At 39.6% G+C, this 14574-nt stretch overlaps 1 protein-coding gene across 1 annotated transcript in view; it reads right to left on the minus strand.

Moving 5' to 3' along the window:
• LOC139946795 (midasin-like) overlaps positions 1 to 14574 on the minus strand; it is a 96196-nt gene that overhangs the window by 2015 nt on the left and 79607 nt on the right. The window contains exons 81-95 of the mRNA XM_071944495.1: positions 14005 to 14140; positions 13427 to 13654; positions 12400 to 12509; positions 11534 to 11678; positions 10983 to 11266; positions 9966 to 10154; positions 9136 to 9363; positions 8043 to 8261; positions 7292 to 7427; positions 5886 to 6058; positions 4473 to 4588; positions 4177 to 4351; positions 3315 to 3388; positions 2904 to 3018; positions 1080 to 1292 (exon numbers count right to left, since the gene is read on the minus strand). Coding sequence (XP_071800596.1) covers positions 1080 to 1292; positions 2904 to 3018; positions 3315 to 3388; positions 4177 to 4351; positions 4473 to 4588; positions 5886 to 6058; positions 7292 to 7427; positions 8043 to 8261; positions 9136 to 9363; positions 9966 to 10154; positions 10983 to 11266; positions 11534 to 11678; positions 12400 to 12509; positions 13427 to 13654; positions 14005 to 14140 — 2541 coding nt within the window. The remainder of the gene's footprint in view (positions 1 to 1079; positions 1293 to 2903; positions 3019 to 3314; positions 3389 to 4176; positions 4352 to 4472; positions 4589 to 5885; positions 6059 to 7291; positions 7428 to 8042; positions 8262 to 9135; positions 9364 to 9965; positions 10155 to 10982; positions 11267 to 11533; positions 11679 to 12399; positions 12510 to 13426; positions 13655 to 14004; positions 14141 to 14574) is intronic.

Raw genomic sequence — 14574 nt, forward strand, 5'->3', positions numbered from 1 at the left:
TGGCGCAATTTGCTGCCGATCGGACCAGGAACACTGGGGCGAACCCCTTCTCTTTTCGATAAGTGCACTGGGTTCTTTTACATGCGTTACATAACACATGGAACCAACGGCTTAACATCCCATCCGAAGGACGAAGCAATGGTGAAGTGTCTTGCTTAAGGACACAGGTGTCACGGCTGGGGATTCGAACCCACACTCTGCTGATCAGAAACACCAGAGTTTGAATATACAATCAATATACAAATATACAATAATCATATATCTTCAAAGTTCCAGGCCTCGAACTTCATCTTTGAGAGGGCAAGGTCACTTTCATTTTGCAAATCTTAAAGTCGATGGGAAACTTTTAAAAGGACACCAAAGCCAAGACCAAGGGCAATTCGTGGCCTGCGTGTGACTCCAGGCCAGGAAGTTCTAGTCAAATTAATGTTACACCATCTACTATGGAATTGAGATAAAAAGGCACTGGACATTAGTAATTGTCAAAGACCAGTATTCTCACTTGGTGAATTCCCAAGCATAAAAAAAACAAACCTGTGAACATTAGGGCTCAATTGGTCATCAACATTGCAAGGAAATAATGAGCGAAAAAAACGCCCTTGTTGCCCAAAGTTGTTGGATTTCAGATGTATGAGAAAGGCTTCAGGCCTGAAGACCTTCTCAGATTCAAACATTTTAGTGAGAAATTACCTCGTTTCTCAAAAACTACTCTACTTCACAGGGAGTCTTTTCTACAATGTTTTATACTATGTAGTGCACTTTTAAGAACTTAGTAGGCACAAATTTGCGCTTAACAGCTCTATGACATTGAAGAAGAAAAAAAACAGTTGACATTCAGTTTTATACTTGTTATGGTATTTGATGTGCTATTTCCAAATTTTCATGACGTTTTTGTCCTTTTTGTGCCTTTGTTATTTTATGGTCTGGATCCCCTTTAGATAGTGATTATTTTCGCTTTTTGGTTATATTCGCAGTTCTCTGTGTAGCCATATTTTTGTTGTCTATTCTTTGTATGTACTGTTTGCCTGGAAATAAACTACGGTAATAAATAAAATAAATAAAAATTGCACCCTGCTCACCTTATTTTCCGGATTATCTAACGCCAAAAACACAAGGAAGACGTTGGCATCTCGAGCCGCTCTAACTGCAGCCTTCACTTTCTCCATGCCCTCCAGGAACAACCCTCTTCCGTCTGAGACGACTAAGAGCAGTTGAGATGTCTCTATTGAGCTACCTCCAGTTTGTAGACGGGAACGGGCAGACAGCATGCTGGCTGTGGCGTAGTTTAACAACTAAGATGGGAGACGACAACAACACCCAAGAAAATGTCAACATTGTAAAGCCTACAGCTTGAATCTTCGAGGCTCTGGGCCCAATTTCATAGAGTTTGTTTAAAGATGCTATGTCAGATTTTTGGCCAATTTGACCCCCAAATTTTGATTTAAAATTCAATAGGTATTTTGATGGGGGTCGAGAAAGTTACAAGCTTTCATTTGAGACATTGCTCGAAAAAGTCTGCCAATTATTAGTAGCAGTGAAATAAAATGCTCAAAATTAGTTTTTGTCGGGATCCCGACAATATATCACGTGACCAATTCTTATGTGTTTTATAAGAAACGTTTCAAATTTTTGTCATGGTTCCTGACATTAAAAGTAAAAGTTCAACTTTGTTTCGTTAGAGCGGGTGATACTCTTTGAAATACCATTCACTCAAAAAAATCTATTTTTTAATGTTTGGGGCCAAAAATCTGACAGAGCATCTTTAAGCAGCAGAAATTGCTTACAAATTTCGCTTAGCACAAATGAGCAGAACACCAGTCACAAATTCTATACTTGACAAGGTAATTTGGCTGGTAACTTTTGTTATGGTAAGCATAAATTTGGTGTACTTAACTACTTTTTGTGCTTAAGCAACTCTATGAAATTGGGCCCTACTTACAGCTGAACTTGGTTCTTACGATCACTATTCTAGGCTTACTGTGCAAGCACCGATTTTCTGTGCTAGCTGTTTAAGATAACATTCCCTAGTAACGTGGCATGCATGCCCGCAAGCAAAAATTGTCCTGCTTACTTGTGAAATACGCTTGATGTAAGCACTGATTCTTTGTCCTCGCAGGTACCCATTTAAACCCCTGGGTGAAGAGGGAAGCACTTATAGTAAAGTATCTTGCTCAAGGACACAAGCGTCACGACCGGGATTCGAACCCACACTCCGGTGATCTAACAACCAGAACTTGAATTTGATGCTCTTAACCACTCGGCCATGACACCATTACACAGACATGCAAGTTTCTAATTGCAAAAAAGAGGAAATGGCCAATCACACTTAACTTCAGTTTTTTATGGCAAATGTATTGAGAACAGGGATGTGATAGGCTGTTGAGAAAAATACCTGAACTCTGAGGACAAAGTGAAAAAGCATGCAAGCTTGAAAACTTGCGAGCATGAAGCCCAATATTAACATTTATGTATCTTTGGTTTAAAAAGACCTAGTCTGCAGTCTTAGGCGTTATTACAGGAGTTTATCTTCATTTTTTTAAAGAGGAAATCAGCCGATCAGCTGAAAAGTTGCATGCCTGATTACAGAATATAATATTGCAAGGAGAGAGAGTGATCTGGGCCCAATTTCATAGAGCTGCTAAGCACAAAAATTTGCTTAGCATGAAATTTCGGTCTTGATGAAAACAGGATTACCAACCATATTTACACAAGATTTTCTGGACAAGCAAACAACAGCTGAGTACCATGTAACAAGCAATATGCAACAAATCAAATATTGGTTGGTAAACCTGTTGTTATCAAGGAAAAAAATTCATGCTTAGCAAATTTGTGTGCTTAGCAGCTCTATGAAATTGGGCCCTGTCTGTTTCACAGATTCCCTCCAAAGAGGATAGTGGGCTTACCTGTCCAATCTTGGTCTTAGTCTGAGAGAAAGTAAATTGTCGGAGTATCTTGGCTCCTGACTGATCCGTGAACTGCTCGTGGAATGGATGGAGAAGCTGCACAGATTCACCAAAACTTGAAATCAAAAGTCACAGTTAATCATTAAAAACCGAACATTCCCAAATCCTTCTATGTCCAATAAGCCATTTGCCTGTGCGATTTGAATATTGTCTGGTACAATGACTAACTTGATCACAACTTACCACTTAAATTTGAATTCCTCAGACTATCGAGATAGTTGCAATAAGTCACATGATTAGTATCAAGCAAGTTTACCATTTTCAAAGACAGTTTGAGAATATATTTGGGAACAAAATTCTGAGTCCGGAAAATATCCCAAGTGAGTCAAAGCTATAGTGTAATGTCGTTACCTGCAAACTGCCAGCTCTCCTGCCTCTAACCATGTCAATGCATTGCTGATCACTGCTAAAGACTCAAAAGCAAGCTGCGTGAAGAAGAAATCAAGACATTTTGTTGGCAAACGTTCAATACAACAAACATGACAAATAATAATAACGAAAACTTTTATAGCGCCAAAGTCTGCCTAAAAGATGCTCAAGGCGCTTCACAGATAAACAGTTTAAAAAGCAAGGGCTAAAAAACACTAATCTGAGTAATTAATCAACAAGTCTAGGAAATTAAAAAACAGCAAATCAATTATTAAAAAAATGAACCATCCCCAAAACCTGGACCAGCCAGTAGCAGTTCTAAGCAAACAAATTACAATTAAGTACACTTAAACTTAAACCAAACAGAAACCAAAACCTGGAAGGCAGAACAATCACTTAAAAAACAAGTGGGTCTTCAAGAGGGTTTTGAAGGAAGCAATGGATGTGGACGAGGTAATTTCAGGTGGCAGGCAGTTCTAAAGTGAGGTGACAGAATGGTGTATTGAACGCAGAGCTGAAGTAATGTTGCTAGTGTATACATGTACATGTATCTATTGTCTGGTTAACATATCTGTTGCCTGGTTGAAGCTCTATGAAATTGGACCCAGATGGACAACAAGAATAATGGATTGGCAACCAAGGACAGGGAAAAGGAAAAACAGGTAGACAGAGAAGATGGAGAGATGACATCCTGGTTTATGAAGGATCAACATGGACCAGAACTGCAAGAAATAGAAATGAATGGCATTTATAACATGAGGAGGGCTTCATCCTATATACACTGGATAAACACAGCCAAAATGATGACAATGATGATTCAGAGGACATGAGATTTTCTCTTTACCTGTCTGGAACGGTTGTCGGCCATACTGGACGAGTCATCCACGGCAAGAAGGATCTGGTACTGCCTCTTACTTGGTTTAGTTCGTCTCAACCAAATCTTATCTTTGCGGAAACCACTTGCAATGTACGGGATCACTTTACGCATATTGATGCGTTTACCTGTTCGGAAATCACCCCTTGGTAAGAAAATTTAAAAAAATAATAATAATAATTAATAACTGTCTTCTACCTGATCAATGATTAAGGGTCGTTAAAGGCACTGGACACTATTGGTAATTACTGTGAATGAGGACCTACCTTAGTTTGGAGGCTCTTGTGGGCTCCAAGACCAGCCTGAGCTGTTCGCAAAGATCCCTGGCTAGACCTGATGTCAACGACTCGTACCGATGCCACGTCTCCTGAGCTTCTCTCTCCTTTCAGTCAAATAACAAACATCATAATAATAGTAATACGAGGTTCTTATAAAGCGCTTTATCACATCCCTATGACCAAATCAAAGTGCTAAGTATTTTGTCCTGCCTGGTATGTGGAGTCATGTTTTTAAAGCATGATACCTATTCCTTTATAGCAGCATGTAATGGTTTACAAGGTGCTGTGGTGCAACACGCTGCCAATCCAGCCAGGAACACCGAGGCGAACCCATTCTCTTTTTTGATAAGTGCACTGGGTTCTTACACAACACACGGAACCAACAGCTTTGCGCCCCACGACTGGGACTTGAACCCACACTCTGCTGAACAGAAACACCAGAGTTGAGTTTGGTGCTCTTAACCGCTAGGCCATGACACTACCAAGGGTTTGTCAATAGATCGAACGGACATAGCGTCATCAACCGCTATATTTGATGATAAACAGTGGAAAATTGCATGTGTGTACATGCTGCACACAACTCTCAACCAATAATAGCCTTTCACTCGTTTCATCAAAGATGGTGGTCAATGATGTTTATTGGGCGACTTGTAATACCCAATCAGGCATGTATATCCCCATATCCAAATTGTATTTGTCTGTACTAAACAGAACCATACACAAGTTGGCATGTCTTTTACGCACTAGTTTATGAAATAGAAATTCTGCTAAGCACTATGTTGTATAAGCAGAAAACATCTGCTCAGTTATTTAGTGGGGTTAGATATCTGATTTTGAAAGCAGAAGAATGTAGATTTATAATATCATAGCAATTATAATAATTTGGGACGCTTTATCATCCCACCTTGTAAAACCCTTACATGTATAAGGTGCTACATAATTGGGTCTCAGAATTCATCACTGCAATAACCTATCTTTCTGTCAGTTTGTATATACTCAGCGCCTTCAGTACCTTGTTTGGTAGGTACGTGCGCTATATAAGACTTCGATATCACTTGCTGCTGAAAGCAGAATTGTGAAGGATGTGGCAACAATGCATTCCAGGCTGCAGGCACGCAAGCCAGCCACATCAACCCAGATATGAGCCAGAGATCGAAAATGTTTGGTTTTTCCTGAGGGAGGAAAACTGGAGTACAAAAATCACAGCATGTTCTTCAAGATGCCCAGCCTCATGCCCGGTTCTATTTCTCTGTGTGCAAGTAATGTGTACTGTTTAGACAAAAAATTTATGCCACGATCGAGAAATAAGGGTTGAGTCACCAAAAAAGAAATGAAAATAGAAGTAATAAAACGGGGAATTAAAAGTCACAAGCCTGAAATCAATTGCTAAACTTGGTTTACCTCCTCAGCCGTTCCCTGTTTCTGACTGAGCATGCTCAGTTGCTGTTCCATCTCCAGGCGTAATGCTTCCAACTCCTCCATGTTCATAAATGACTGCGGTGTTGCATCATGGGATAGCAGGTCAAAGGTTGTGTGAATGGTTGAACCCTGCATCTTACTGATGTCACTCACATCTGTTAGAAAATGTCAAAGTGATACTTTATTTGCATGTTACATGGGATTTAAAGCATTGCATGGTGAGGTATCAATATGTATTTGGTTTGCGGTAACACCATGTGTTTGTCTACTTGCCAGGTAGATTTGGTTCTTCAGAGAACTGTCTTGCTTTATATTCTACTACCGCGGAGTAACCAAACCATTCTAGAGAGACTGAGGCAAGCCCCTTCTCTTTCATGATGAGTATTTCTTGGTTCTTTTTACTTAGTTACACAACAGAGTATACAATGTATGGCTTCTAAGGCCCAACCAAAGTATAAATGAGCATTTACTGTTAAATGCCTTGCTGAAGTATACACTTGCCATGATTGGGATTCGAAGCCAGACAACACTAGAACTTAAGTCCGGTGAACTAGACTTGGCCCTATTACATTCTGCTTGTGGTTAAGCTCTCTGCAAGTTGTTTCTACAAGCATTGATAACAAAATCAGCACTAAATATGTAAAGCGTTGTACAAAAACTCACACTTTGACGTATGTTTGTACACAAGCATGGAATTCACACAAGACAGGTTACACCCGTTTCAGACAGGCATGTCAGAGTCGCAACGAACAAAGATTAGGAGCGACTCTTGGCCGACCCAAATAAATTTTGGTTTCAGACTGAAGAACTTAACATTGCATTTGCATTGGCTCGGCTCATGACAAGGTCGACGTCTGAAACCAAGGCGCTCCAGAGTCATTCCGAACGACTGCAACAGTCGATCTTTTGACTTTCTAGCGAGTCCAGTCGCTCTTAAAGACACTGGACACTATTGGTAATTGTCAAAGACCAGTCTTATCACTTGCTGTATCTCAACATTTGCATAAAATAACAAACCTGTGAACATTTTAGCTCAATCGGTCATCGAAGTTGCGAGATAATAATGAAAGAAAAAACACCCTTGTCACACGAAGTTGTGTGCTTTCAGATGCTTGATTTCGAGACCTCAAATTCTAAATCTGAGGTCTCGAAATCAAATTCGTGGAATGTTAATTCTTTCTCAAAAACTACTCCACCTCAGAGGGAGCCGTTTTTCACAATGTTTTATACCATCAACCTCTCCCCATTACTCTTTACCAAGTAAGGTTTGTGCTAATAATTATTGTGAGTAATTACCAAATTGTCCACTGCCTTTAACTGTTTCAGATGTTGAACTTTTCTAAACTTAATTCAGAATTTGGTTCCTGGCGACTATGGAGAGAGCTTACCTCCACTAGCTGTTCCATCTACTGCCTCTTCTCCCTGTGTTACATCTGGGTTTGGTTCGTCCGATTCCTCTTCCTTTGCTCTTCGTTCTCCAGCCTTGATCTTACTCCCTGGTACACTCTCATTTTTTCCAGACTCCTTTAAAATAATAATAAAACAATGTTTACAGCGCTGACGTTTGTAACAAGATTTAATCAGAGGCAATCACACAAAATTATTATGGAGGTTACCAATCTGTGATTCCTTATGATGCTGCCTAGTCATTCATCTTTTATTGTTATTATTATTACTACTGGTTTATTAAAGTCTGCTTGTCGGAGCCGGCAGGCTGAATTAAAAACACAGATTTTTCAATAAATAAAATTTAAAATATTTATACAACAGGATCATTAAAAAATTTAAAAGCAATAGACAATAAAATGAATTGTTACATAAACCAAATAAATATTAACCTGAGAAAATGAAAATTTACAGGCAAACTTACATGCTTATTTGAACATTATTTGACCACGTTAAAGTGCGTCAGTTTGTTCCCTTCATGTGTTAGAGCATTGACATGGGAGCAAAATGGTCTCAAAATGTTTGCATAGTCTTGCATTATCCTTGCCTCCAACACGGTCACCCTTTATGCTAAGCACATAATTCTTGCTTTCCTCAAAAGAAACTTCCTAAAGACTATTCGTAAGGCTAAAAGGGATAACAATTTCATGTGCTTGTCTAGTTACTTTGTCTTCCATAAAAGTTGGCACTTACATCCTTCTCCTTTCCATCCTCATCTAGTGGCACAACCTCCTCATCTGTTTCCATGGCAACCGCATCTTCGTCCTCCTGATTGGGGATCGGTTGCTCCTCCATCAGCTGATCTTCTGAGGCAGCATCCATCATCTGGGTGTCGTAGCGAGACGTCGCATCCTTGATGTGCTCATAGAGGTCAGAGGTCTCGTCCTTCTCAACTTGCTCATCATTTGGATCCTTAACAGCAAATAATAATAATAATAATAACAATAATAGTAAGAATAAATAGCCTTTTGTGTAGAGTTGGTTCTGGAATGCACCGGTGGTTAACGACTCAACGTTTTGATCAGTTTGCTAAGATCGTCTTCAGAATAATAAGACGACTTGTAATGCCCACATATCCACCCTACTGGGTGTTCAAGGCGCAGTAAAAACAGATCAAAGAAAAACAGACACAAAAGAAGTCCTTGAAAACCTGTGACATAAGATACGTTTTGAGAATAAATAAAAATCATAATAATAATAAAGACTTGTAATTCACACATATCCACCCTGCTGGGTATTCAAGGCGCACTTAAACTAAAAACAAAACAAAAGGAAAACAGACTAAACAAAAATGGTCATTGAAAACCTGTGACATAGGATAAGTTTTATTATTTATTTATTATTATAAGATAACTTTTGAGAAGAGATTTGAATTTTGTGGTACAAAGACAAGATCTGAAATACAAGAAAGTCAATACTATTTGCCGCTTAGCAACCATCGCACAACCTACATGTACACCCACAGAAGTGTAAAGTTAAAACAAAATATTTGTTTGCTAGTTCAAGTTTATCTTTGGAACATGAAGTTTATTTCTCCATGGGTGTATGAGTAAAGCCCGGTTCATACTTCCTGTGAATGCGAATGCGAAGCGAATTTGATGTAAATTTGACGTCACAACCCTCCCTTCGCAGCGATATTCGCAAGTGAGTTGCCCAAAGTTGAACCGCTGCGAATTATTTGTCGCGAATTTGTGACGTCAACATTCGTATTGCATTCGCTGGAAGTATGAACCGGGCTTAACGATGATAACAAGTCTTAAAAGTATACTAGGGTTATATTTCTCACCTGTTCTGCCTGCTTCTCTTGTTGGTCGTCCGGTGTTTCTGTTGTCCTTAGTCGTTTGTGTACCTTCTCATCAGCTGAGCCCAAGCTGCGATCGGCATCAGACTGCCCCGGCTGCCTCTTGTAATTTTGCCGTTGCTCGGACTTGTTCTCACGAGGGATGGTCTTGGACGGAACGGCGCCCTCGTGGCCTTCTTGAAGAGACGATTCTGCACTGCCTACGTTCTCTTTCTGTTAAAGCATCATTTAGAATCATCTTAATGTATTTTGTCAGCTTGCAGAAAAAATTAAGAGTCACAAGGATCAGACCGGACCGTAATATTGGACAGTAATATTGGACATTACATCTAATATTGGACAGTAATATTGGACATTACATCTAATGTTGGACAGTAATATTGGACATTATTTTATGACTGGCTTAAGATACCCAAAGATTGATGGAGGCTGAGTCTGAGCTGGGACCACTTCGAACTCATTGCTTTTTCACTCCAACGAGAAATAAAACCATCGCAAAAATTACAGGTGGCGGTTGATCCCCCCCCCCCCATTCACTTTCTAGATCAAGTATTTACCACAAGACAATAGACCCTCATGCATTACTCGAAACGCAACAGGAACGCAACGGTCACGCGCATGTTTTGCTGCACAAAGAACAGCTAGCGTCCCATCATGTGCCTCCTTTGGCCCCGGCGAGGGCGCTTTTTGACCCCAGTGAGGGCGCTCTTTTAACGTGTGACATCACATTCAAAGGGGTCTATAAAGTTTGTGCAGGAAAATAAATAAGGTACAGATACATTTTTGAAACAAAGAACACATAAGGAGTCTCATACCTCCTTGTTTTTCTCCTCCTCAGATTTGCCGGCATCCTCCTGGATTGATTGCTCTTGCATAGTTTCTGTCTTCTCTTGTGACTTGCCGTAATTCTCAGCGGGTTCTGGCATTGCCTGAGGGTGATGTGCCAGGTCAGGTTTATAGTCTGCGTTGGTTTCCTCTGGTATAGGCTCGTCTCCATCTTCATCCTGTATTCAACATAACGTATCATTTAAAGACACTGGACACTATTGGTTATTGTCAAAGATCAGCCTTCACACTTGGTGTATCTCAACATATGCATAAAATAACGAACTAGTGAAAACTTGAGATTAATTGGTCGCAAAGTTGCGAGATAATAATGAAAGAAAAAATACCATTGTCACACGAAGTTGTGTGCTTTCTCAAATTCTAAACTTGAGGTCTCGAAATCAAATTCGTGGGAAATTACTTCTTTCTCAAAAACTACGTTACTTCAGAGGGAGCCGTTTCTCACAATGTTTTACACCATCAACCTCTCCCCATTACTCGTTACCAAATAAGGGTTTATGCTAATAATTATTTTGGGTAATTACCAATAGTGTCCACTGCCTTTAATAGTAATTATGATAATAACAATAACTAGACATAGTTGCATTTGTGCACAAATGCATAGCTATTTCGTTAATGACATTATCTATATACTCAACAAAATTTGAAATTCTTTTTGTATTCAACCCAGTCATGAAATATCCAACCTATTTTAAAAAAATTATTTAGATTATACCAAGTTCAGTTAGCAATTTATGACTTTAAGGTGCAACGTTTAAAAAATCATAAAAAATCATGTGATGAAATCATCATGACGTCATTTCACAATTTACAAGAACTTGCCAATATCTAACAACCTACAAAGTTTCAATTCGATCACATCATTACTTTGGGAGTTATACGACTTCAAATAGGGCACCTTTATTGCCACGTCATGTTATCCCTAATGACGTCATTGATCTGAAACTTCACACATCTTTGCATCTTGGCAAATCTTTGCAACCAACCTGAGGCTCCAGCCCAACCCCTCCTCCTTGCTCTTCCCCATCATTTTCCTCATCGTCTCCATCTTCCTGCTCCATGCCACCTGCATCCTCCTCCTCTCTACTCTTCTCTTCCTCTCCACCATCTCCGCCGACGTCTTCTTCTTCCTTCTCCTTCCTGGCCTCATCCTGGTCACCATCCTCCTGGTTTCCAGCTTCTCCCTCGTCGTCATTCTGCTCTCCCATTTCATCTTGGTGCTCTTTTTCGTCTGGTAGCTTCGTCTCAATGTCAAATGGATTTGTTTCATCTAAAAAAATTAAAAAGATCAAACAGAATGATTTTCTTTCATCCTTTGTGAATTATTATGCTAGACTTCTTGGAAGTTGCTATCTTGCTATTGTTTATTGGAATTTGAGGAATTTAAGTAAAGGTCAAATGGGGTAACACCCTGTGCAAGAAAAGATCATGTATGTAGTATACATTAAGATGTAGCATAATGGTTCTTGAGATATAAATATTTCAATATAAATCTTTGAAATAATGACATCATTGATAAAATGTAACTTCTTCTAACCTTGGTTCTCCCCATCTTGATTGTCTTCGTCCATTTTCCCGCCATCCAAGTTAAGATCATCAGGGATGTCAAGATCATCGGGTACTGGAGCTTCAGGAGGCTCGTTGGCTTTACGAGGGTCGACCTCATCATCATTATATTCACCCTATAGGGGAAAACAGTTTGACAAATTGTTTCTGTAAGCATGTATAATTAAAGGCAGTGGACACTATTGGTAAATGTCAAAGACTAGCCTTCACAGTTGGTGTATCTCAACATATGCATATAATGACAAACCTGTGAAAATTTGAGCTCAATCGGTCATCGAAGTTGCGAGATAATAATGAAAGAAAAATAACCCTTCGTGTCACACGAAGTTGTGTGCGTTTAGATGGTTGATTTCGAGACCTCAAGTTCTAAATCTGAGGTCTCAAAATCAAATTCGTGGAAAATTACTTCTTTCTCGAAAACTTTGGCACTTCAGAGGGAGCTGTCTCTCACAATTTGTTATACCATCAACCTCTCCCCATTACTCATCACCAAGAAAGGTTTTATGCCAATCATTATTTTGAGTAATTACCAAAAGTGTCCACTGCCTTTAATTTATAGTGGCCTAGTTATATTTTGGTGGGAAAAAAAACAGGTGTCTTACGTCTTATATCTGCATTGTGACTTTGAATAGATAATTTCTAAATTTAAATCTTACAAAGGGAAATGTGTATGCACCATAAGCCCTTAACGTAAATGTGCCTGCTGGATTGTGCGTAGTTCTTGTTTTATATTTTGAGATTTCGATTAGAGATTTCTGAATTTGACTTGAGACTTCCTTACCTCAATTCACTTTATCATGAACAATGCCCAGTTAGACTGATTTGAGATTTGCTTACCTCATCTTTTGGTTCTAAGTTGTTGGGTTTCTGGTCGTCATTGTTCTCCCCCGGTTCCTCTTCACCTTCTTTGCCTTCTTTTTCATCATCTCCTTTGTCATCTGCAGCTCCTGAAGTCAAGAAATTGTCCATAATGGTCAGGAAAATTAATCTTAAAGTGTCCGTTTTAGAAACTTGCTCCTTTGATATGAGATTATGGTCCACGAATCTCAGTTCTAATGTGTATTTTGATTGGCCGTAGGTCGGACGCAGTTATGCTGGAATCTCGGACTTGCCTCCAATTTACCAAATCCAAGTGATAAACAATGATTAAGTTCACTTCTGAGGCATCCTTGGTTTTATTACCCAGAAGTATATAGTACATGTAATTATAAAAATAATAACATAAAAGTGACCAAAGCGCGGTTTATACTTCCTAACTGTAATGTCCGCAATGTTCATACCTGAAATGTGAATGTGAATGCAAAGCCAATTTTGACGTCACGGGCTGTTTTCGCTGTGAATGTGCCGCAGAAGTTGCCTACATCTCTAGTTTCGCAATTATCTGTTGCAAGTTTGTGACGTCAAAATCTGTATACCATTCCCATTCGCAGGAGGCATGAACCAAGCTCTAATCAGATGAATATCGCAGAAAATAGAATTAAGTGTCACAAACAACTTACCAACCAAAAAGACTGTTGGTATAAATGCAAAAGAATAGTTAATAAAGGCCAGGTGTTTCAACCCTAGCAGAGACTTTCTCGAAGACTAAATGACAACACAACAAACATGAACAGCTAAAGTCTTTCTCGAAGGCTAAATGACAACACGACAAACATGAACAGGTAACTTCGCCTGCATATTGTAATACTTTTCATAAATGTTTATAAATTTTGATGTTTGTACATAATGGTAATTTTTAGTGTGTATTTTAGTAAAAACAGGTTTTTAGACACGCAAAACCAAAATGCAATCCACTGTATAAATTTTACATGTGACAATAAAACATTAATAATGAGCAATAACAACAAAAAGAATCTCTTAATACCTTGATTGTCATCTTTAGCCACCATATCAGTCCTTGACTCTTCTCCTTTGCCTTCCCCAAACTCCTCTTTCTTCTTCTTCTCTTCTTCCCCATCTTTCCCCTCCTCTTCGTCCTCCTCGTCTCCCCACATCCTTTCATCCAGCATGTCTGCTCCAGGCTGGTCTACGTCACCCATCTGCTTCTCCATCTCGTGCTCTGCATCCTTATCTTCATCAGACTCTTCCCCGTCTACAAAACAAAAGTATTCCAATCAAAATCAAATGGAATCAATGAAGTGTCCTGGCCTAGCAGATAAGAGCACCAGAGTTAATCTCTGGTGTTTTTGCTCAGCAGAGTAAGGGTTCGAGTCTTGGCTGTGAAACTTGTGTCCTTAAGAAAGACACTTAACATTGCTGCGTACTTCAGATGGTGCATAAAGCCTTTGAGTGCACTTATCGTGCTCCAGCTGTCACACATCATCAAGCTAAGCCCAGCTTATCCTGTCCCTGTTCCCGCCTTCTAGCCAAATGCACTTGCCCATGATTAAAAAAAAAAAAATCTTACAAGATGTCTTGGAGGTCAGAATCTTATTCTCTTACCCTGAGGTTCTCCATCGTGTAGTTTTCCTTGGAAGTCATCCGACATCTCAATACCATGTTCCTCGTCCTTCAAATCCGGCTGGTTGGAGAAATCTTCCTCCTCTTCCTTCTCCCCTTGCTTCTTTGTATCTTGGATCTGTGGTGAATGGAAAGCATTACTCTTATAATCAAAAGTGACTCAAGTACCAAGAGGTGACTCATCTAGGACCAAGAGATGACTGATCTAGGACCAAGAGGTGACTCATCTAGGACCAAGAGGTGAGTCATCTAGGACCATGAGATGACTCATCTAGGACCAAGAGGTGACTCATCTAGGACCAAGAGGTGACTTATCTAGGACCAAGAGGTGACTGATCTAGTACCAAGAGATGACTGATCTAGTACCAAGAGATGACTCATCTAGGACCAAGAGATGACTGATTCAGGACCAAGAGGTGACTCATCTAGGACCAAGAGGTGACTCATCTAGGAACAAGAGGTGACTCATCTAGGACCAAGAGATGACTGATCTAGGACCAAGAGGTGACTCATCTAGGACCAAGAGGTGACTCATCTAGGAACAAGAGGTGA

The sequence above is a fragment of the Asterias amurensis genome, chromosome 14 (assembly GCF_032118995.1).
Source record: "Asterias amurensis chromosome 14, ASM3211899v1".
Classification (NCBI taxonomy): domain Eukaryota; kingdom Metazoa; phylum Echinodermata; class Asteroidea; order Forcipulatida; family Asteriidae; genus Asterias; species Asterias amurensis.